General features: G+C 38.8%; 1 protein-coding gene across 1 annotated transcript; it reads right to left on the bottom strand.

Moving 5' to 3' along the window:
* Positions 1–508: 508 nt before the first annotated feature.
* Positions 509–22135, bottom strand: mdfi (MyoD family inhibitor). The gene is made up of 5 exons (XM_077727324.1): positions 21757–22135; positions 20093–20288; positions 12486–12623; positions 5277–5657; positions 509–4160 (listed from the first exon to the last, which is right to left on the bottom strand). Exons 2-5 carry the CDS (start codon positions 20241–20243, stop codon positions 3907–3909), a joined length of 924 nt encoding a protein of 307 aa, XP_077583450.1. The 5' UTR covers positions 20244–20288; positions 21757–22135; the 3' UTR covers positions 509–3906.
* Positions 22136–24095: the final 1960 nt, after the last annotated feature.

The following is a 24095-nucleotide window of genomic DNA, read 5'->3' as shown; positions in this document are numbered from 1 at the left end:
ACACATGTATAATAATATCTTGGCCTAAGCACACATTCCTCCTCCTCAACTACTTTGGCAGGCTGTTAAAAAACAACACATTAACGAATTCGGTTCTGCATGAACCCAGTTGATACGCTGGTTCTCGTATTCTGACATTTTTTTTCCTCTCTTTCTGTCAGCTGCAGAGACGACTAATCTGCTGGGGCTTCGGGGAAATCTCCAGATACTAAAAGATGTTTTTGAAAACATATTTCAAGAGATACTCTCAAAAACAGTTAGGAGGATGGGCAACCTCAAGTAAAAATGTGAAAAATAGCTTCGTTCTTAAAACCATAACACTACTTAACACGAAGGAAGCTCTTCTTTGACAACATCTCAAACAAACAAACACTATATTAAAACTTAAAATCCTAAGAAAAACTTATACAAATATTTTCTATTCTCTGTGTTGTAAGGAAACAATGAAATGCATTATTTTGGTATAGTAAATGTAAGGCCAGAAAACAAGTAAAAGATCCACAATTCCACAAGTTCACATTGTTTATTCAGTCCTGAACAAAAACTTTTGAATGTGACTTCGGAGACAGCAATCGAAATGAGCGTAAAGTTGCTATGTTGTAAACAAATTGACATTATATTGGAAAACAATCAAGTAACATTGCATACAAACTGTGATCGAGTTAACCAAAATATCTTTGGGGAGGATCTAAAATAAGAATAAACCATTATTAAAAAAAGAACCTCATGAGATTTCAAATCCACAAAGATATAGATGAGATGTTTGCAGTGAAGTTGGGGAAAAAAACGGGATTTATGGAACATAGTTTGAATATCAGGCAGTAAATGGTATGGTACATAAAATCTATTTTTTTGTGATAAAAGGCACAGTGTTTTTTTTTTCAAATGGTATTTTTTTTAAGTGCTATTGAATTCCAGATGGAGTTCTCTATTCCCAGACTAACTAATAAGTATACTTACTCTACATCCGGATCATTACAATATGTCAGACATTGACATTTCATGAGCTAGTTTCATTGTGGCCTGCCATGAGGAAAATACTGGCATTGGTGACTGAAAGTTATGATCACCATATTGTTTAATACTGCTAATGGTGCTGAAGATTATTGTTCAAATAAAATCTCTAATTCAGGAAATAGTATAACACTGAAAAGTTAGCTTTGAGCTTGCTCATTCCTGGTTACACTGCAACCATGTTATACTATAGCTTGGCCATAAGAAGTAGACATTAGTATTCTTAAAGAAAACACTTTATAGAGTAGATGTGACATCATGAACTCTTTTGGAATAAGGGATTTTTCATTATTGGTGAGAATTAATCCCCCAAATTTGAACATTATTCTTTTTTTTTTTTCCCATGTACATAACATTTTCGGTTGTTCTACTAAGATGTCTATTAAGTATCCATTCCCAGTTAAAGTGCTATGAATGTACTTTTTTTTCATCCTAGTCCCAAAATATCTATTTGGTCTGTAGTATTATACGATCCAGTTGTCCCTTCATAAATCTCTGTGAAATATTGCATTGTTTTCCAGGGCTTTCCAGGCTTAGCATTCTCAACTTGTCGGAAAATTTGAAACACTCTTAGTCATCACATTTTCTCTAGTTCAACTTGATAAATTCCAGAAACTTTCATTTTTGCGTTGCTGTAATTTGCTAAAGTGTGACTGCTTTATTTATTTGTGGCAAAGACAGCCTTTGAAATAAGGTTGGAATGAACCCTTATCACATAACAAGAAGCATCCCTTATAATATAGAAACTACAATCCAGTTAGAAAATTTCACAATCGTAATTGTTCGAGTACTGTCCAGTCATTTACAAAACACACAATGTTGGCAAGTTCTGAAGTGTGTCACAGTCCGCCTAAATGGCGAATCACAACCTGTCAGTCAGTGAGCAAACCAAATATTGTATTTAGAATTTTTAACCCTAAATGTTGTAAGCATAATCCCTTAAATTTCAGAGTATGTACTACGTTGTTTTCCATGAAGGGAGCTTACTTCAAATGAAAAGTGAAAAAATGTAACAACATGTAGACTTCCCCGTGGGTCTTGCTTGAGTGTGACAACATGGAAGACGGGAGAAAAGTCTTGTGCATGAGAGCTATTTCTTAATAGCTTTAAATGGAGCAAAGTTAAGAGCTCTAACAATCCATTCTGTAGAGTTTAGAAAAAAGAAAAGAATGATACAATCACTGAAAGATATCAGCTGTGCATAGAAGACCACAAAAAGAAATGGAACTTCCCATCATCCTGATAAAAGGCATAAAGGCCTGGCATAGTTTTCATCTTCATTATTTTGAACAATACAATGAAAAAAATAATTAATATAAAGTGTTACTTGATGTTCAATGAGAAAACTTCAGGCTGGAATTCCAAGAACATGGTTCTATTGTGATTATGATGTCAAAGCAACTAACTCAAAGTACTCCGTCTCACCTGAAAAGACTCAAATTCCCCACAATTCAGACACTCCCTGTTCCTTTGAAGGAAGTGTGACCATTGACGTCAAAATCATTAGAGACATGGCTAACTATTTCTTAAATCAATGTGTTGTATTTGGGTCCATCAACACCCACCGGACCTCATGTCAAAGTGTGTGTGATGGTATGACAGTTGGGGCCAGTTATCAAAAGCACACTATTTATACTACAGATATGTGGATCCAATTTAGCATTTAATGCCATATGAGAATTTTACTGGGAGATTTCCATTAAATAATGAGCAGTACCGGCTCTACAGCTAGCTTCACCAAGCCTGATAATGCATAAATGTGATTATCACATTGGAGGGGCTTTGCAAATATCTTAAGTAAAATCTACCCCGAATTTGGATTAATAGAGATTTGCAAATCTACTTGGAAAGGGAGGCCGTGAGCTAAGATGAGAAGGCCATTTGTTCACCTGACGGTGATGACAAGGAGAGATGAAATGTATTCAAGAAAGATGCTGCATTCCAGTCCAGCCCTTTTACAGCTTTTGACCATTCAGATGAGGAAGACTTGAGCAGAATCAGTCAAAGCTCCTCAAATCAATGTATAAGTAAACACAGTACTAACTATGAAATGAGGAGAGACATTTGATTGTGACAACTCCCTTCACATGTGAAGTAGACAGCGTGAGCATTAAAAACGTCATCAAGCGTGGCAGGCTGATGTCCATCACTAGCGCTCTTGATTTGATGCGCTCCATCTGCAAGCTGATGAATGACTCTCTCATGATTCTTCACTGATTACGTCTGTTAAATGAGACACTTGCGAACAAAAGAAATGTGTCTATAATATTGCCACAAGCCGCTATTATTCTCTGTTTTGTACATTTCTCCGTGGACAAAGACATCAATGGATCCACCATCAGCCTCTCGGGCCGCCCGTGTCACAAAGGGCACGCCACGCAATCAAACTGGAAGACGTTAACCTTGCCAAGGACAGACTTAGACAGTTCTACAGAGAGCTGAGCTTCAATTTTTCCATTACGCCGCTGCTCTTATCAACAGAAACACTAAAATCCTGTTAAATGGATCAATTTTCTCATTTGCCTTTGGAGGTCATTTTTCATGCTTGGAGAACTCCAGTCACTTAGACAACACAAGGGGCTACTTTGGAACAATCTAGTCCGCATACACCACGGCAGTAACTCTGCAACGCGTGTCCAGCCCAAAGCAGGAGGGGCTGCTGTTCTCTGCTATGAGCCATAAAAGAGGATAGCATCCAACAATGGCTCCTCTCAGAGTCTTTTGTGAGAGATACACTAAATTATGGAGCCAATGTAGTCAGAACCACAGAATCCAGGCTATGACAACAGAGCCCAAATGTAGCACTTTTCAGCTTGAACAAAATGCTGATCTAAGTTGCCAGTGGGCTTTGTGGAGATAAGATTTAAACGCACCCCGCCGGGTGTAGTGACCTCACGAAGAGAAGCAAAGGCTGCAGCACTCCATGCAGATCTCCAAACAGTCTGCAGACTCACAGCAGGCGTCGATGATGCCGCAGTCCATGTCGCATGGCAGATCACAGTCACCGCACTCCTCCGATGCGCAGCAGCAGCAGAAACACGAGTCGTCACCGGCGCACGAGCCGCAGGTGGCGCAGTCCAGCACAATGTTACACAACGTCAAGAATTCACAAAAGAGGCAGGCCAGGATGCAATGAACGCAGCAGTCTGGAAGCAGAGTTTGCAAAAAAAATCATTAAATGTGCTTAACAAAGGTACTAATATAAAAAAAGATGTGTGCAATTATTAACCCCTCTAAAAATTCAGTAGTTAATTGTTTATCACTTCCAATCAATGGGGACCGGTTTCGTTGCCAATAGAAGGGTACACACTGATTTTCTACACAGATTTGTAGCAATTTTTAGGCCATTTTTGCATTTCTAATTGCTTCAAAAATATCATGTTTTTCCTCTGCCCAAGATACATTCAATTTGATGACCATGTAATGTGAGTCTCTGATTATAGCTGAACAGATGGATACATTCTGGTGAAATATATTTGATGATGTTGCTATGCAAATGTTTGTTGTGCTCTGTGCCGTTTGGCGAATGGCATGCTTATTATACATTACATCTGGCAGCTTTTATGTGACTGATTCAGCTATCTCCTCCTCACTCCTGCTATACAATGTAAACCAGATCAAAATATTCACCATCGCTGGGTAGGCAACAATAATATTGGGATTTTTCCATCTGATTGTATATGTCAAAAACCTTCTAAAAGTTGGTTGAAAAAAAAACTGCTGTCATTCTGAAGAACTGGACTGTGTTACAGCTCCATACAATTAGTAAGGCGTGCATTGATGCAAACCAGACAGCATCCTTATACATTGGACCTTTCTTAGTGTTCCTCCAACTCCAAATCAAAGTTTGTGGGCTAGAACAGAAGACCATGCATAGATTCTGCAACTTTCGTTGGCTACTAAATATACAGTATTTCATTTCAAAATGCATTTTTCAGGTAATCTATTGGTAAGCTTCCACAATTCAAAACAGTACACTTTATTTGCATGTTTGTTGTATCCTGAACTAAATTGTAGTATTCGCTCACATTCAGAAAGAACTTGAGAAATATATTACTTTTGATGCTACTTCTATCTTCTGGTGATGAATACAATATACTTGCAGTTGGTCATTATGTAAATTATGTTCTGTGTTGGTTCTTAACTATAAAAAGCTTTCATAGCTAAGTGGTGTGTGTGTGTGTGTGTGTGTGTGTGTGTGTGTGGAGGGGGGCGCTCCAAAGTTATTATGAATATGTTGATTAGTGGTGTGTGCATCTCACCATCCTGTGCCTCTGTGGGAATCTGGGAGCTGTTGCTCTTGGAACTGTTGCTCTTTGAGCTACTCTTGGAGCTGCCTTTGCTCCTTTTGCTGCCCTGGGAGGTGATGGAGGGGTTTGAGTGCAATTTCTTGCTGTTCTTGGGCCCTGCTGAGGAGGATGAGGAGCTGGATGAGCCCCCTCTTGGGATGGAGCCCAGTTTTGGATGAGGACCCCCATTTCTGTCCCCGCCAGACTCGAGTGAGTGCGTGTGAGGCGTGGGATGTGAACAGTGAGGGGAGTTTATGTGTGTATGATGTTTGGTTCCGTTGCGTAGTTGGCTGCTAGGCTGCGTCCGACACGGCTGGGTGGGGTGGATGGGAGTGGATCTGGCTGCTGGTTGAACTGTAATGAGACAAAGAACTTACTGTTAGGTGATACTGACTTCATACAGTATCTCAAACATCAAAGATACGTTTTTCCTCCTGTAAAAAGTGTGCAATTTTGATATTTTTATTGTTTGTGCATATGCAGACATGTTCTTTAGCCTAAAGCCCATCTGAGTAGGTGTGCGTGCTAAAGAACCCTATCTAAAGTGGAGTTCAATTTAAAAGCAACCCAGCCCTAAGGCAAGGTAGAACTTTGAAGTTCCTGAAGTCAACCCTTACCTCTTATTACATTCTTCTACATTCAATTGCACATGCAAACCACAAACATTCACTCATTTGTCAAGAAAGTGAAGAGCTGTGTGCTTTTAATGTTGACTTGATTTGAAGCAAGGTGTATAGCCTTTTAAGAAATATCTTGTCCTTCAGCAGGCAAAGTGGAACAGGATCAGCAGCTTTCTGAGAAATGTTTCTATTAATTTAAAATGATTCCAACATTCATCCAAAGAAACATAGGCTGAGTTCTGATTATGCCCCGCTCTGCGGTGCATAATTTAATTAAACGATTCATTGAACATGGATAATTTCGGCGTGTGCAGACAAAGAAGTCAAGCCTAAGCAGAGCACCCGTGATGTAAAATCCTTAGGACGCCACTTCATCAAGAACCGTTATTAATCATTTGCTGATAGAACCATAAGGGCCCAAGATTACTTTGGCAACACCTTGTCAAATAGAACAATACATAGTTACATCCACCTATGCCAATTTAAACTCTTCCGTTCCAAAAGGACGTCAAATTTGAACTGAGAAGTAATGTCTATTCCTCTCTGCTTAGGCAACTCATACAATACATATGTGTTGTGGTCAGTCTGAATTTGGTGTGGATACTGTGGGTTCCATAGAACCTATTGGTCAACTACTATTCAATTGCCAAGCTCCTGTCAGTTGTGAGACTGTGTCAGTACTTTGGACCAACTGTGATGATTCTATTAGGGCCAAAAAGCACAAGTGGCCATGCATATTTCAACAATTTAAAACCACACTGTGTGCAATGAATGAGTGGTTCCAGGAGAAATGTTTGCTAGACTTGCCTGGAATGACAATATTCTACTGTCAGGTCACCCTGACAATTTTAATGCATGCAGTGAAAAGAAATCACACTTGTTTTTTTCACATTATTTGGACAGCAACTTTTTAGTTCTTCATCAATTCATTTCTGGAGCGGTTACTTTAATCATCACTTGCAATGATGGATTGCATGCAATCAGTTTAGCATTGAAACTAACATCACATGAAAAGCATTCCGTCTAGTCCATACATGTAAAACCCAAAATACAATAATTGTACATCATGTCTACTTTTTCTAATTGGGGTTTTTCTAACATGTTCTGTTTAATCTCCAGAATATACGCTCTAGTGGAGAGGAGGTGGAAAAAAAAACACCTTTGCTGCCAAGCCAAACCCAAACTGAAAAGAAGAAAAAAAGTAGAAGGTCTGTTTAAGGACAGAATTTCATAGCATCATTTAAAGGCATCAATATGTTTGTGACTATAAGACATACAGTTCTACGTGAAGCAGTTGAGAAACTTGACGGGGAACGGGAAAGCATAAAATAACAACACTGTGGATGTTCGTTACCTCACACATACGTGCACACACGCAAAGAGTGTGGTCTTAAACCCTGGCTATGAAACACAACGAGTAATAAAGGTGTCTGTTCGATAACCGCTCCAGACAGATAACCCAACAAGGACTGTTTTAACTGGCTCACGTCCGGCGTCGCACAACCAATCCGCTGTTATTTAAGATTCTTTTCATTCAGCATTTTCTAACTTTGCTCCAGATGTTTGGCAAGCTGCACAGCCAGTGTGCACGCATGTTGCTTGAAGGAACTATAGTGTCTCCGCTCAACTATTGCAAAAATCAATGCGGAATTCTCATCGTTGCCTTTGTTCTGTCACACTCTCAATCACACCAGGCAACAGCGCTTCTTTGTGTCTACCTTATTTAAGCATAAAACACTGGTCAGGATGTTAGTTGTTGGAAAAAAAAGAAGTGGATTACAGAGAGCAGAGAGATGGTGAACACGCCTCGAAGTTTGCATTGTCCTCGACGGATTCCAGCTTGTTGAGTTAGTGTGGTGTGTGCGAGGCATGAATATGGCAGTTTGGCATGCAAACAGACATGTTTAAAGCCCAGGAGTCAGGGCTGTCTCCAAAGAGAGCTTGAGATTGGACCTACATGTGCACGCAAATATATGCATGCTTGAACACGTGAAGGCCTAAGTCCAAAAAAATTAAGAAAAAAAACAACACAAGCCGCCTTTGTCTGTATACGAAAATGTAAAGAAGTCAGTTGAAATGAATGTCAGCGAGAGGAAAAGTCAGAAGAAACGGTTTGTTGTTTGTAGATATTTAGAGGACTTGCACAGGCGTGACTCAAACACAATGATTCAGCAGTGGTTAGAAATAACAGACGGTGTGGTGTTGACATGATGGGGCTGGGAAACTGCAGTATGCGCTTTCCCAATCCTCCATCATAAACACATGTATTATATTAATGTGCATATTATTAAGTTCTATGTGCCACAGTGTGCAATCAAATATGAGTCACAAACAGTAAAAATGCATCATACTCACATGTTTTTGTGTATGTGTGCACACATACAAAAAGATTCAACGCCCCCCGCCCATTCTCATTTACACCTAAACTTCTGGCTCCTTCCCTGGCATATGTACCCTGCACTTACACACCACCTTCCCCCAACAAGATGATGTGTTCATCTCTTTACGTATCCTCTTGGCATGAGTGGCTAAGATGACAATGTTTGCCTGTAATTGCTTCACTGCTACTATTTATTAGTGAATATAATGAAGAAGCATATGTACAATGAAAGTGGTTCAACAAAAACTACTATATTAGCAAAATGAACTCACATTTATGACTTAACCTTTTTGGGAAATTTAATAGAGGTTGTGAATTTATAGTTAAATTGGTGTTCCCTATGAAAGCTGCCTTAGAACAACAGAGGTCTGTCTTAATGATTGAAAATGAATTTCTCTTGTAGTCAAACTGTTCTTGTTATCCTTTAGGCAGAGACTTTACATATGAATTTTCATCCATGGCTATCGACTTTTACAAGACCACAAGTCACAGGGCCATTTCTCTTTTTCTGGCACTCGTGGTAGACATTTTTACCAGCTTCAGTTGGCATACAGAAAGCAAGAAGATGCTTTGTTTTGACGGATAAAATATTGTTGGTTGTTTTTCAACTGTATCACAACATAGTGATAATCATTAATTATGTGCACTTGGGCAGCTAAACATAAGACAAAACCACAATTTATATAAATTATTGCCTTGGCTGTCATTAAAAAGAGCAGTTCCAGCCATTGAATAGTCCTATGAGTGCAATCAGTTGCTGTCCTGACAAATTTACCAACACCAAAACATTGCACAACCTTTGATTACAAGAGTCATAAACCAAAAATACATCTCTATTCTAATAATTGCTAGAGACCTCCTACTTTCAGTGTTCTCTGTGTCTTAGGCTGTCAACACATCTGGCCAAAAAAATAACAGTCTTCTTGCAAACTAGAGCATGAGTCAGGGATCCAATTCTCAGAGGACCTAAAAGCCAATATTTTAAAGTCATAAACTCTAGTGTGAACCTCTATGTGAGAAATTACAAGTGCCTGGTGAAACAACGTCAGTAAGTATAAGATATCCAGCTGCGACTCTGACGTCCAAGACAGTTATAGGTTAACGACATCACTGATGACGTCTGCATGTAACTCTCACCTGTTTACAAGCATACACAGGTCAGCATCTCCTGCAGCACAATATTCACAGACAGCGCGTCATCGGCTCAGCGCCAGACACATGCTTGCGTTACAATGTGATCACAACGTCAGTTTTGAAAAACCTTCTGTTTTGGTTGTTTCTTCACACTCCACACAAACAATACCCACACACTACTAAATCTCACATAGCCACTACTGCTGCTCAAGCCAGTCATTTTATGTCTTTGTTTATTTTGTGGTTGTGTTATATTTAAAGCCAAGAATCTAAAAAAAAAGGTGCAAATGAAGGTGAAAAGGCAGTTAAAAATGTAAACTAAGCCCGTGTTGCATAACTCTGCACACCATATGGGGACAATGGGTTCCATAGATTTTGTGGGGTAATAAAGTCCCAACAGAGAGAGGAAGAAAGAAGATGATGCAAACTAGCACCACCACATGGCTTGGAATTAGGGACACGTACAACAGACAGAACAGGTAGCGAGGCAAAACACTATAGAATTTCAGCAGTTTCACACACTCACCATTCACCTACTTATACACTTGCCAACTAAGCTGTGGGTCAGTCACAAGTAGCAACTACCAAAAGGTAGGCTTTTATCTGAGCGTCACCCATCACTGGAGTTCAAAAAACAAACGCGTGTAGTTTTCTAACACGAGTTGATGTGTTATCTGACTCAAACGTTGTCTCAGTCTCTGTTTTATCTTTTCAAATGAAAGAAATGCAGATTACGACAATGAGAAGGATACTTCTAATCTACTATTGTTATAAAATTGAAAGAAATGCAGTTTTAGACAATGGGAGGCATCATGTTTAGAGGGCACCATTACAGTGGGTGTACAGATCAAACTTCTAAGTGAGAAAATGAATTGATAGACCTTTTTAGTTAACATTTGTCTCATTCCAAACTAAGACCGAGAGCAAGACAAATATACATCTATGGTGGTATGATGGAAGCAGAATTGTGCAACCTTTTGGCTCTGATACAGTGGGCGTAACGGCGGGCCAGACGAAGGGAGTGCGAGACAGTCTCTCTGCTGACATGTTGAACTTGAAATATGAGCGAGGGAAGTGGGTGGTGTCGCTCGATAACGATATGACTCAAGAGTGAAGACTTCCAGGTGTTTTGGATATAAACGTCATGCACTAGAGGTGGGGAGTTTCTGTGACCTAGCGGCAAGAATACAGAACAGAATGGTAGCTCAGAGTTGTTTGTGAATGGAACTATTAGCACTGATGTGGTGCTGTATGGTGCCTTATTGTGTAGAGGTTCACTTGCCTGACATCAATTCTCGCAGCTGGGGGAATGATTGTGAGTGCGAATGGTCGTTTGTCTCTCTGGGGGCCCGACGGCTGACTAGCGACCAGTCTAGGGTGTAGTCTGCCTTACGCCCAAAGTAAGCTGGGGTAGGCTCCAGCAACCCCGCCACCCTTACGAGGATGTGCGGAAGATGAATGAATATATTACTACGGAGTAGGTCTATCACATTAAAACAAGGGTAAATCGCATTTTAATGGACCCCGAGCAGAGTTCGTTGATTTTAATATATTTTTTTTACATTACAATTCATAGAAAATCATTCTTTCATGGTCTGTTCATTACCAACTATTCACCCTCATATTCACAGTTATGGATAACGCGTTATTACTATGCCATTTATAAACATATTGTAAAAATGTTCAGCCGCCAAACGCCCTTTAAGAGGCTTCAAGTTCTTACACAAGATAGCCAACCCAAAAATAAAAACAGACTTTTACTTTTGACAAGCAAATGATAATGTAACCTCAGCTTTCCAAGGTATTTTTCAAAGCCATTATTGACCAAGGGCAACACAAATTGTTAACCAAGTCTTTTGAAAATAAGTGGAGACAACAGACCCACATTACAACGAAGTAGTTTCAATTCCACTCATCTTGCAGTAGATACTCCCAAGAATTTCAAATGCTTTTTAACATAAACTATAGAAAAAAATCCAATGCTAACTGTATTAGAAATAAACAACAAATTAGGTCAATAACATAAATACTATTCCTATTACTTTTATTGAATATTCTGCCTTAACCATGTGTACAAGCTTTGTCTTACCATCGTTTGATTATTGAAAATAAAGAAGCATTAGTTAATTTGGTAGTTTCTATATACATTTTGAGATTCTACACTGACTTTTTTTTAAGTTCTGTTATTCCTTTGCAGATAAGAACTCATATATTGGAAAAAAAATCTAACCCAAATCCAAATTTTGCCTTTTGTTGCAGACTTCCTTCTCAGACACCAGGTGCTCCGGATTTGAAGCAAAGGTAGGTTGGAAACTCTACAAATGTGTCAGTCCATGAAAATATAGCCAATCATGTTACGTGTTTCATTAATGTTGATGGGTGTTTGATATCTAATGCATCTTTCTGATGTAATGCATTTATAATTTCTGATTGTTTTAATACAAAAAAGAAAGCAAGTGCCATGCAGCACTCAAACCAGGGTTGATGTTAACTAAAACACTGAAAAGTATTGCAAAAAATAGACAACTTTTGCCCAAACAGTGTCCATTTTAGAAAGGCTGAAAGACATACGAGATGAGATTCAGCACAGGCTGCTGAAAGAAAATGAGACATCAGAACAAGGGCTTTTAACTGATTAAATCAAATATTTCATTAGGATTCATATTGATTTGACTGATAACACATTGTTCCGTGAACCGTGAACAATTAAATGAGACTTACAAAGGGAAGCAAATTTCAAAGCGGCAGCCACACTGTTGTCAAGGTAACATCACTCACTTTCCCATAACGGAGAGGCAAAAGACAGAAGAAAGGAGAAAATGGATATTTTATTTTAATTATAGTCTTTGGATTTGGACATAGGTTTGCTTGTGTTGCAAAATCAAGATTGTAACCTTCTTGGCTGGCAATGTGGATATTTTTGTAGGCCTATTTTATTAAAGGTCAAGGCAGTGTGACTCATCCGACCGACCTGGTGATATGTAATGGAAAAACAATTCACACCAGTCTCTTTCCATTTGCGTTTTTGTGAAGGTGCTATTTACTCACAGGTGATAGTGTTGCTGTTTGCGGTAGTCTCTGGGTGCAAAAGGCTGCTTTTGCATTTCCCTCTGTCCTCACCTTCTGCTCTCTCTGGGATGACACCTGACCTGATTATAAGAGGCTCAGTGTAGGTGTTTGCCACATCTGAAAAGACAGAAACAAACACCTTGAATATCATTTAAATCATCATCTGAGAACTCACAGAGAAATGTATTGTTAGTGATTCATTCCCAATACGTATACGTGTACACCTTCTTGTATTACTAGTTGCTTTTCTTGGCTGTATTAGTTAGATGAGCAAGCCACTCTATCTGCATAAATGTGTCAATTCAGATTCATTTCATTCATTTAAAATAGCAGTTCTGCTGACTTCAACAAAGCAGAAGAGCTTTCTGTCTTAGTGTGTTTTCGGTGCTCAATCTGCATCTGGAAGCCATTAAAGTCAACCCCTGGGACTGGTCAGGGGTCTACGTGCACGCTTGTGTAACCTGAAATCTTGTGGCCCTATAAGAATGTGCGTGAGAGAATATAAAACCTATAGGTCGTGAAAAGGAAAATATATACGCAAGACCTGGTGTTTTATGTGTTCACTGACGCCACAGGCTCCTCTAATGGTGTTGTTTTGTAAACACAATATACTGTATGTACATATACGCACATATATACAGCATAGAGACCTTCAAAGAAGGGCAAACTTGGGCCTCCGAGAGGTGCAGACTCATTCCGAGGCAAATAGGTGCCAGCTGGATTTGATAAACACACACACATTTAAGCACACACAAGCCAAACCACGTCCTGTGCATGGACTCAACACTTCCCGGCTATGTTTATTTATTTTAGCGATTCTTGCTCACTTCTCTATCTGTTTTCTCGTCTCTGTCCTCAGTCTCTCGAGCCCCAAATTCGCATTCCCTTCAAACTCACTTCAAATGCATTCCCTCTAAAACTTGGCAAAGTTCCTATAAATAAGTTCACATGTCTGTCAAGTTTCTGCAAAGGTGCTTGAGTTTGCAATGCAAATGAAAAGACGAGTGCAGTGAAGATAGAAAATGACAGAGTTGGTTTCTTTCAAAGACAAACAAACGCATGATCCCCCAGAAAGAGACACACATTTAATTCATTTATACTACATCGCTCAAGGGATAGTTCCATTTATTTTATTTTTTATTTTTTTGCTTCCAAGTGATACTATTCCAATGTGGCTCATGGTAGCTTAAGGAGAAAAATGCATTATATCGGATATCCTCAAATCATTTCCAGAATTCTTCCATTGGGGGATAAAAAGTTGTCAGGGTAGTGCAAATGGACCGGTCACATACACTAAGTCAATACATGCTAGATCACATTTAAATCCACCAATTGGTGGCACAAACAGACACACAACAATAAACCAGTTAAAAGCACCTTTTCAGAATCATGAATAGTGTGAAAACAAGGATGACTAAGGCAAATAATTGAAGCTTGTGGCAAGTGGAAGTATGTAAAGGTTACCTATATTTTAACCAATGGGAGCAAGAGGTTCAGAAAGCACTAGGTGAATTTAATACATATTTATTGTTTATTCATCCTTCTGTCTTGTGCATTTTGGTTGGCAAAATAGCTGTTCTAAGGTTCAGCTTTACTCTCTGTTCGGGTCTTTTTAATGGTGTTGTGCTTATTTGGCTTTTCTTTGGATATTTCGACTTCCTGCTAAATTCTAAAAACATACATATTGTTTTCATAGTCCATTTTTCTATGTTGTGGTTTTCTATGGTATGCTATGTCTTAAAGAGGCTGTCAATGTCAGTGCAACTCAAAACTCTGAATTGTTATTTTTGTGAATGCAGCATTTATGACGCAGTCATCTGAATATATCCCAGTGAGTGCAAGCTTAATTATTCATTGGACCAGTGAGTATATGCACCTGCTATACAAAGATTAAGTTAACATCTGCACACAAATCATGTGGAGGTCAACAGCTGATTCGTGCATAGAATCTGACGGCTACCAACTCATTTTAACACCTTCTGCCAATGGTGTATAATGAGTTAAAAATGCGGCAGACTTTTTTTTTTCCCCGAGAACCAAACACATTCCCACCAAAGCCCTTAGTGCCATCCAAGCAGCCTCTCGACCAATTGTTCACTGGCATCGTCGACAAACCACCAAACCGCCCAACCTCAGAGCCGTTATTACGATCTAAGAATGATGAGCCTCTAATTCGATTCAGACCAGAGCAATCAAGAAGGCCTGAAAAGACCCAGAACTGTAGTTACATTTATTTAGGTGCTGTTTGTTTGTATGTCATCTGTTTATCTACACATTGACAATGTGCCGATGTCAGTAAGCAGTACGCATGTTTTCAAAAATGCACTTGTATGTGTGTTCTCTTAGGACACTGCAGAGGAAATATGCTTTTCTGGTAAACACGGCTATTAAAGTAAAAACATGTGGGTAACACATACAAACTGTGCATATACAGAGGCTACTCTATGAACCAATGAAAATGATGTGATGTATTTAAACCAGCAGCATGATAGCATAGCTTCCTTTTCTTTAACTTTTGTGAGTCTCAACTATGTTTAAACTGCTTAACCAATTCTCATTTAAAAGCAAAATTCCACTGCATTTGCAATTAATTCTGCAGTAAATTACATTAATAGTAGCAAAAAATAATATTCTGCTATTACTATTAATAATAAACACTAAAAGTGAACAAACGCTGCAATGACAAGCTACTGTTATTAAAATGTTATCGATTATAGCCTAAACACAGCCACCTGATAGTATATTAGAGGTTGTTGTTTTTTAACCATAACATTTCATTTTGATGTAGCCCTAATATTTGGTACAGGATTTAATAACAACGGATGAAAGTCGAATAAATGGTGAAAAATGTGAACAAAAAGTGATGAAAAGCATCAAAGCAGAAAAATGTAGTACTGGGTTATTCTGAAGCCAACCAAGAATGAGCATGAGGCACGTTTTATGTGAATCCAACAGCAAGCGAAAATAAATCCATGAAGTAGCAAGCACGTGGAACTAACGGGGAAATCTGGTTGACGCATACTTGGCCCCACACACACACGAATCAACAGAATGTAGAGATTATCGCTTGAATTAATAATAGTGACAAACTCATTGAAACTAAAACTTTCTGGTCTTAAATCTGCAAAATCCTCCTGTATTTATCTTTTTCCACATCTTAAATGCTGAGTATTCTCACATTGATCGAACAAAACACATACTGTTTAGCAGTTTAACTAAATTTGATCAATAATACTTCAGAAAATAGCTGGGGAATGTCAAATCCATAAAGTGTGGTCATTATCATAGTAATCTGATGGTAGTCCAAAATCAAACATCAGCCTGCATTTGCAGGATAATTTACTAAAATGTCGAGTTTTCCTCTAAACATCTTTTAAAGAAGCTCTTAAATTTCTTAGAATGTCAACAGTTTGGTGATCTTCAGTTTATTGACAGTACATTTTATACCAGGAAACACACAGAATTATATGCATTTGGTTCATGTGAAGCCAGGGAAGAAAAACTGCACTCTAATGGCCTTTCATTCAACCAGAAAAATTTGCTTCTTGATTTACACTTTATGAAATCACACTCTTTAATAAGTTAATGTGTGCTTGTGTGAGAAGCCGCAACACTGGGGTGATGAAGAATTACTGGGAAAACAGAAAAGATCACACATTTCTGTATTTAAAATATGCTGTAAAAATGCCCCAAATTGCACTTTGGTTATTTTGATGTTGGTGGGAAACTAAATTGCACATTGGCCTCAATAAACCTCTGTGACTAAAATGAGACTGGCAGGCACATTATTGCATCCAGACTGAATAGGAGAAACATGCAAGTAAATAAGTGTAGACCCAATCAAAAAAAATCTCAGTAATATTTAGATATATTGTTCTTTTTTTTATACCGGTTCTGAAGAGAAGCATATTCAAAGCAGTGCAGTCAGTGTAATAATAATAGGAAATCAACTGGAAATCCAATTCTATATACCCATTCTCAGTTTCAAGATTTAACACAAGAATGGTAGCCAGTCAGATATTTTTTTTAGTATGATTTTTAATGATTTTTTTTCAATTGAATGCATTCTGCAATCTAAAAGAAGGGTTCCCCAATGGTGGGAACAAGAAGTGTGAGCAAGAACATGAACAAAGTAAAATACTGAGTAAAAATAATAATATATTTGAAAGATAGTGACGATATACAATTAGAATGACAGAGATTTGTTTCCCCTGATTTAGAAAATGTCACGATCATCGTCTATGAATACAAATCGACTAATTATCAGGCTCAAGGGCCAAGGAGAAAGAAAAACACAACATGCGAGAAGTGGGTCAGAAAAACTGCAAAAGGGGTAAAAGAGATGCCGTCGGTGAAAAAGAATGAGGAGGTTAGCATATGGAGCTGAGGGTTTGCTACATAAACAGATAACCTCACTGCATCTTCATGTCTGGGGGGGAAAGCAGCATTCCCAACAGTGAGGAGCACACATCTGTCAAAACACAGCACCGTTCCATGTCCTTGGAGCCATAGAAGGAGCTTGACTTACTTACAGGAGGAAAGGCAGCGAACACAATTGGGGGCAACTACCGTATTTTTTACACTTGAAGGCGCACTGGAGTATAAGACTCACCTTTTTATAAGTGGCCTATTTTAAAACAATTTCCATAAATAGAGCCCACTGCGTGGAAAGGTGCAGTAGACATAGTAAAAGTAATGGCTGGAGGTTACGTTATGCATCCACTAGACGGAGCTGTGAAATACTGAATTTCTTAGCATGATTAAACAATATTTTTCCACATTAGGTGAACCGTCAGATTTTGAAAAAGTTTTATGGTGCACCTTATAGTGCAGAAAATACAGTAAATTGTCAAAAGATATTTGATAATTGGTAAATACTCGACATATTTGTTAAACTGTGGCCACTTTAAAAAATGTGTTTCATTTCAGTAATTAAATTAAGGGGCGCCTTTAAAAATGTGTTGGTAAAATCATCACTGCATCAAACTACAAATAGAAGACTTCTGTTTCAACATCTGGCACTCTGTAAAAGATATGTATTTGACAAATCTGCTATTGTTTAACTTTATGCTTATTATGGTCTATGGGGTAATTTATCCAATGTGCAAGAAGATTTTTTCTGAGCATTTGAGAAATCAGACAGGAATGCTGCTTACTCAAAGCCAAGGTCTATAGGCTACTAAATTCTATTGGGATTTTTAAAAAATCAAAATAAAATAAAATAAACATGTCTTGAGTGAAAACTGCTGCTAATTTCGATGGACACCATATGAACATTTTGGATTAATGTTTAGAAGAAGAATAAAACAAACACTTGTGTAGGGTATGTGAAAAAGTATTATTTTTAAGTTTATAAAAATGCTGACAGCACAACTCTGACAGCATAGACCAAGTATTGGTCTTGTTCTATTTGTGTGTTTAAAGCGTCTTAGAGTATGACATCAGCCAGTGCTATGGGTGAACGAGTTTCGCACCACTTCAGAGGCAGTCAAAGAGACGTACTGTCATGTGTCATGAGGTGTACACGCAAGCAGCAAGAGAAAACAGTTTTAATGTGTGCTGGCTAGGCAAATATCTGATAGATTCTTGTAAGGGATGTGTGTGCAGTTAGATGTGTTTTTTCTACTCTACTTGTGTTTGTTTTGTTGCCCCAAAATCCTGCGTTCTCTAGATGGGGGGGTTAAGAACTGAAAGCAGGGCCTTGTTGCTTTCAGTGGTAGACTGACCAATCTTCTCCCCACCATCCTGGCTTGCCTACTTACACTCAACACACTCCAGTCAGGCAGTCTGGCATCCTAACTTTAATAGAAGAAGTCCTAGTTATAATTGTAAAGATTGCAATGGTTTCCTGAATTTACAGAGGTCAAGTAAGCTTAGCTCAAAGAACATGTTAAGGCATCATTCAGCTATTTGATAACTTAAAATGATTCCCTGACGTATTATCATTAAAGTTGATGTTCTTCCTGAGCCCAGTATATATGAATAGGGAATATAGCAGAGATCAACCAGTAGAACACTTGCAAATAAGCATGGTAAACTTCACAAATGTGGCTGTTTTTTAGCACGATGCCATGGCAACATGAAATGTTAATCTTTGGACAATTCCTTGATTGTTGCTGACTTCCTACATTAGACTTGCTAATGTCCAGCTGTTAAAAACAAAGACAGAATGTTTTTCCCCATCCTGGTTGAGTCATTCAAGCATACGGTAGCCCGTGTCCCGTCAACCACACCTCACCACAGGAATAACCGATCACAAAAAGTATAAAGGTCACTCATAAATTCCCAGGAGCCATATTGGTGATCTTAAACATTCCAATGAGCTGAGTTCATCATACCCGACTCATGTCGACCAAGGAAGCACAGTCTCATCTCCATGAGCAACTGTTGTGCCTGTCATATGGTAAAAACCGCATTTTCCCACAGACCCCTAAACCAAGCTCATAGCCACAGTTTGATTGAATGTACAAGCCCCAGACACTAATGACAACTGTAACAAAATGGCATGTATAGAAAATTGACTAAGCAGAGAATTGCATTCCAGACCAGGCTTTGGTGATTTTTGTAGGCAAGTGCGAGCATGCACTTAGCAAAGAGGGTCTGGTATACTGTTAATAGGCGGGGCCTCCTTCAACTCATTATATTAAACCTGTTAGCAAGCTTCCTTAGATGTCAGCCGCTGATTCACCTGCTGTCGGAAAGAAAAACTTGTTTGCTCAGTGGAAGGTTGACACCTGATTGTTAGGAGAACATATAAGCAGACCTGCCGGGCAGTTTATATGAATTTGACCAGTGAGTTCTACACAGTAAATAGTCACTTGGTGGTCACCATCCATCCTGATCACTAGTCTGTGTGTAAACCCACCGCCAGACCCACGCTGACTGTGCCATGGCCAGTGGGGATATTATAAAAATGTTAATAACGGGATAAGGGAATTCATGCAATTTTTAAAATCAAAATCCATTTGATGCACGTTGTTCACGTATTTATCGCTAAAACATGCTTCCGTCCATCTCACAATAACAAAGAACCGTCTTTTTGGCAATGCAGTTTTTGTCCGCAAAACTGTCACGTTTATACAAAGACAAATCCTAGCAGTGTGTGTACAACTATATTGCAGCAGACCGTTGTCTCAAATTACAAAATATGCAGTGAGATCTGCGCTAGAACAAAACTAGTTTAAGCCCAAGGGCACGGGCTTTGATTAACTTATCTTTTATATTTTCTGATATAAAGAACCCATAAAGAAAAAAAAAACATGCATGTACAGGAGCAACATGAAAGCTCTACCCGGAAATTCCCAGACCGGGATTTAAACCTTGAACCTTAGTCTAAGACAGATGTGCCAAGAATCCATTGTGCGGTCTAATGATGTTTACATTCGTGAAAAATCTGCTTACATTCAATCGGAAAGATGATATTTCTCTGAAGCATTCCTCTGTTATAATCTTATTTTCCCACTGCACATATTATGAACTACAAAATAACTCATTTTAACGTTTCGGTTAGTCCACAAATCAATTTTGCAGTTTTCTTCTTTCAATGAAGCAAATAACATGTCAATAAATAGATCCTGTTGTCATACCTCTACTTGAAGCTGGGACAAAGGTGCTATTTTCAATCTGTACAGTAGCCGTTACGTGTACAGGGGGTAGAGGGTCTGCTTCATAGGGGTCCCCCTCATCTGGCGGCTCTGGGGAGATGGCAGGAACACTCCTCTCCGCTTCCATGGGCATAGGCCTGGCTCTTTTCCGAGATGGTGGCGAGGACAAGGTGCTAGCCTGAGGGAAGGGTATAGTCAAGCATATCATTATGGGGGGAAAAATCACTTTATGAATAAAAGGAACAATTTCCTATTGTTATCAGCAGTTGGTTTCAATGACGGAAGGGAGAGCTTTGGATAACTTTAACTTTGGATAACTTTATTCTTTATTCATCCCGTATTCGGGAAATTTTGTTGTCGCAGTAGCAAGAGAGTGAGGATGTAGAGCTTATTTAACAGCATGAATAGCAAACCCGTAAAAAATGAAAAGATAGATCTTGCTTTTCTTTAAAAAACTGGAGATGTCTCGTCATTTCATCAGAGAAATGTTTTGATTCTGCAGGGTAACTGAAAAATGATTTTAGAAGAATGTGAAATAATTAAAAAAGTTAATTCATAATTTTTTTTAATACTGATACAGATATTTCAATCTTGGGACCATTTCTATTTCGGGCGGTAGATTTTTTTATACACTTATATGAGAAAGTCTCTTAATTTAATATTTTTCATCATTTTTTTATTCAAACGATTTTAAGTAGATCTCTGAATTGAATATTAAATTTATATGAGGAGCACAAAAATGTATATGATAATAAAATGTTAAAATATCAAACTTATTAAAAGCTTGGGAAAAAGAAGGCTTAATTACAACAGATGACAAACAGGTCTTAAGTGTGAGTCAGTAGGACATTCCATCATGGGGTGTTTTGACAATGACAGAGAGAGACTGCCTGGTCAGCAAATTTGAGTCATCAAAACATCCATTCATCATGTTTTTTTTTTCTCATTTAACGTGTCACCATCAGTAGACGCAAACAAGTGGGTCAAATATTTATAGAATCAAATATTAAACTGCCCCAACCAGAAAGAAGCAACCAGAAGTGAGTGTTACTCAATGCAAAGTTTGCTGCTAGGAAAACAAGCCATGAATTTGTGCTAAACAAGATGATTATTTAATTTTAGGGTCTGAAACATTGACTGTTATGAAAAACAACATTTAAGAGTTAAGAGGGAGATGGGGATAGTAAGGGGGGGCGCTTGGGTCACGTGCCATCTTGAGTTTGACGCGCGCCTGCCACTCAACACCGCTGGCCAGCTGTTTGCGCGCTCCCGCTGTTTCATTCGCTTAACTTTAACTACTTTTTTTTTCTTTTGGAAACTCATAACTACCGAACAAACGACGTCTATGCAATCACATTATGATCGTAAAGTTCAGTTTGCAATGCAAAGAAGTCTAGAAGCTTCGAACTGAAAGAGATGTCTAAGTCGCACATAGTTTTGGCGTGTTATCAAATAGAGTTCCACAGTAAATCATACGTTGCTATTATACTTGAATTACACACGTCTGCTTCCTTTAACGAGTCCCAGCATGCTGAGTACTTGTTGCGTAGGAAGAAGTTTGATTTCCCCGCAATAAAACAAAAAAAGCAAACAAAACAAAAGTTTTTTTCACCAAAACAAATAGGACGGCGACAACAACAACTCACCTTGTATAGATGGTTCGTAGAGTATCCTATTTTTTTTTATTTAATTCATTTTCTGACCTCTTCAGGTGGATTCACCCCCCCAAAAGCGCCTTGCCCCCTCCACTCTTATCTCCACACTTTGACGGATCTCGTCCTCCGTCCGCCGGCTTCTCGCACGCACGCCCCCCAAAAAATCTTGTATTTTTCAGTGCATTTTGTCCGCTTTGCCTCCTTCTTCCTCTCCGCCTCCCTAAAAAACTTTCTCCGGCTCGCCCCTCGTCCTCCAGATGTTGTGACGGTTTTGGCAGCTCGCTGGGAGGGGGGAAAAAGGTTGGGAGTGCAGCTTTTCTCGCTCTCACGCGAGTTAAAAATCGGACTACTTGTCCGTGTCTATCCCATGTGCTGCCTTCACGTTCTCAGCGTACTACCCCCTTTTTTTAAAGCCAGGAAACTGTAATATAGTCAGCAGGGATTGTGCTTCCTCCAGGCTGGGAACTGCTTGGGCTGAGTTATACACTGCTGTCATATAATTAACTCTTAACCCTTTATTGGGAAAGGGACTATCTTAGGTAATTACATCAAATAAATTGGAATAAAAAGCTTGACCTCATGAAGACATGGCAATCATATTTTGAGTCCCATTGGCAACAATGTTATCCCTGAATATATGTAGCCCCCATGACCCAAAATGTGGACCTGAGGTCTCAATTATTATGCATTCATGCCTTCATTTTTCATACAGCTTATTTTCACAAGGCTTGTGCGGGGTGCTGGAGCTTATCCCAGCCAACGATGGGCAGAGAGCACCGGGCAGAGAACACCCTGAATTGGGGCCAGCCATTAGTAGGACACAAGGACAACTAGTTGCGCTCACACTAACGTAGGGGCAATTTTGACTGTTAGACTGTTCAACCAGCGTACCATTCATATTTTTGGGATGTGGGAGGAAACCGTCAAAGTGGGAGAAAACCCATCTAAGCCGAGGGAGAACATGCAAACTCCACACAGGATGGTCATCTCGCCTTTCCTAATCAAAATAATTGGATGTCTAGTAGAGTCAATGGCAGTCAATGAATTAATTGAGCACCCTACAAAGGGTTAACCTGAAGCAGACAACTAGGACTATGGTCTAGCTTTTCAAGAAGTATGAGGCCGGTAATCACGTGTTTTCACCTTAATAACAGACTTAAGAAGACAACAATACAGGTGGCTCAACACCGAAACAGTGAAAGACTGTCTTTCTGGGCCTGGTAGTCAACAGAAGTATCATGATGATTCATTGCTGTGATATTTGTTCCTTTTGCTTTATTCCAAAAGTTTGCGTCCACACGCAAAACATGTTTATGCACTTCTGAGTGGAAAATAAGTTTTCCTACAAAAAAAAAACAGCTCTGTTTAGGGGTGATTGCTTTTGTCTATGTTGTAGGACTGGCCTTTTAAGATGAGTAAAGATCATTCTACCTTTCATCTCTTTCCTCCCATCATAGTAGTTTGTTAGGTGAACAGTAACCATCTTGTGGTAGTTCTTAGATTATTGTTCATGATTATATTATGTGCATAGTGTATTTCATTGACATACATCCATGACGTTTGGCCTTGTGTTCACTGTGTTGGATTACTGACATGCTGTATATGCTTCTATTGGATTCCCAGAACCACAGCCATCATTCTTTGAAGTGAAGGCATATAACTCCTGTACAGCCTCTGTGATCTCTATCGTATTCACAACTCTGTATTTTTTGCCTTATGCTTTCCGTCATGGGTGATTGACAAATTATTCTTTTTATTGGTAATGAATGAATAGTTATGTTCTGGAAAATGTCATATTTTCTTAAGGCACATATAAGATTCGAATAATAATTAAGAGTCATTAATCATCAAAGTGTGTGCCCACTTCACATTTAAGATTCAAATGTCCAGAAAACACAAAGTAATACTGTGGTGAGAGATGACATAAACATATGCGTTCAACTTAGTTCTTATGGCATTCTCAAGCAATTGTTTTATTTTCTGACATAAAATAAGACTTGACATTTGGTAAAGTAGAGTGTTGACTAGAAATACACATTTGATTTAGTTTACCTTGGCAATCTTGGCTGCATTCGACTTGAAAATGAAGGGGCTTCTTGTTGATAAATAGAGACATCCAAGTACAACAAAAATGGTTTTAGAACTGGAACTAGACATATACTTGGCTTCATCATACTGATGGTTGGAACAGTAACGTTTGCGAATGTGTTGCACATATTTGCAGTGTTTAGCACAGGTCTGCACAGGACATTAAACAAACAACTGAGCCGTGATACAGGCCAACCTAGCGCAGAATCGCTGGCTCACGTTGACACCTTGGGGTTGCAGCT

The sequence above is a fragment of the Stigmatopora nigra genome, chromosome 10 (assembly GCF_051989575.1).
Source record: "Stigmatopora nigra isolate UIUO_SnigA chromosome 10, RoL_Snig_1.1, whole genome shotgun sequence".
In the NCBI taxonomy this organism is placed as follows: Eukaryota; Metazoa; Chordata; class Actinopteri; order Syngnathiformes; family Syngnathidae; genus Stigmatopora; species Stigmatopora nigra.
This window is presented reverse-complemented; position numbering and strand designations above follow the sequence as displayed.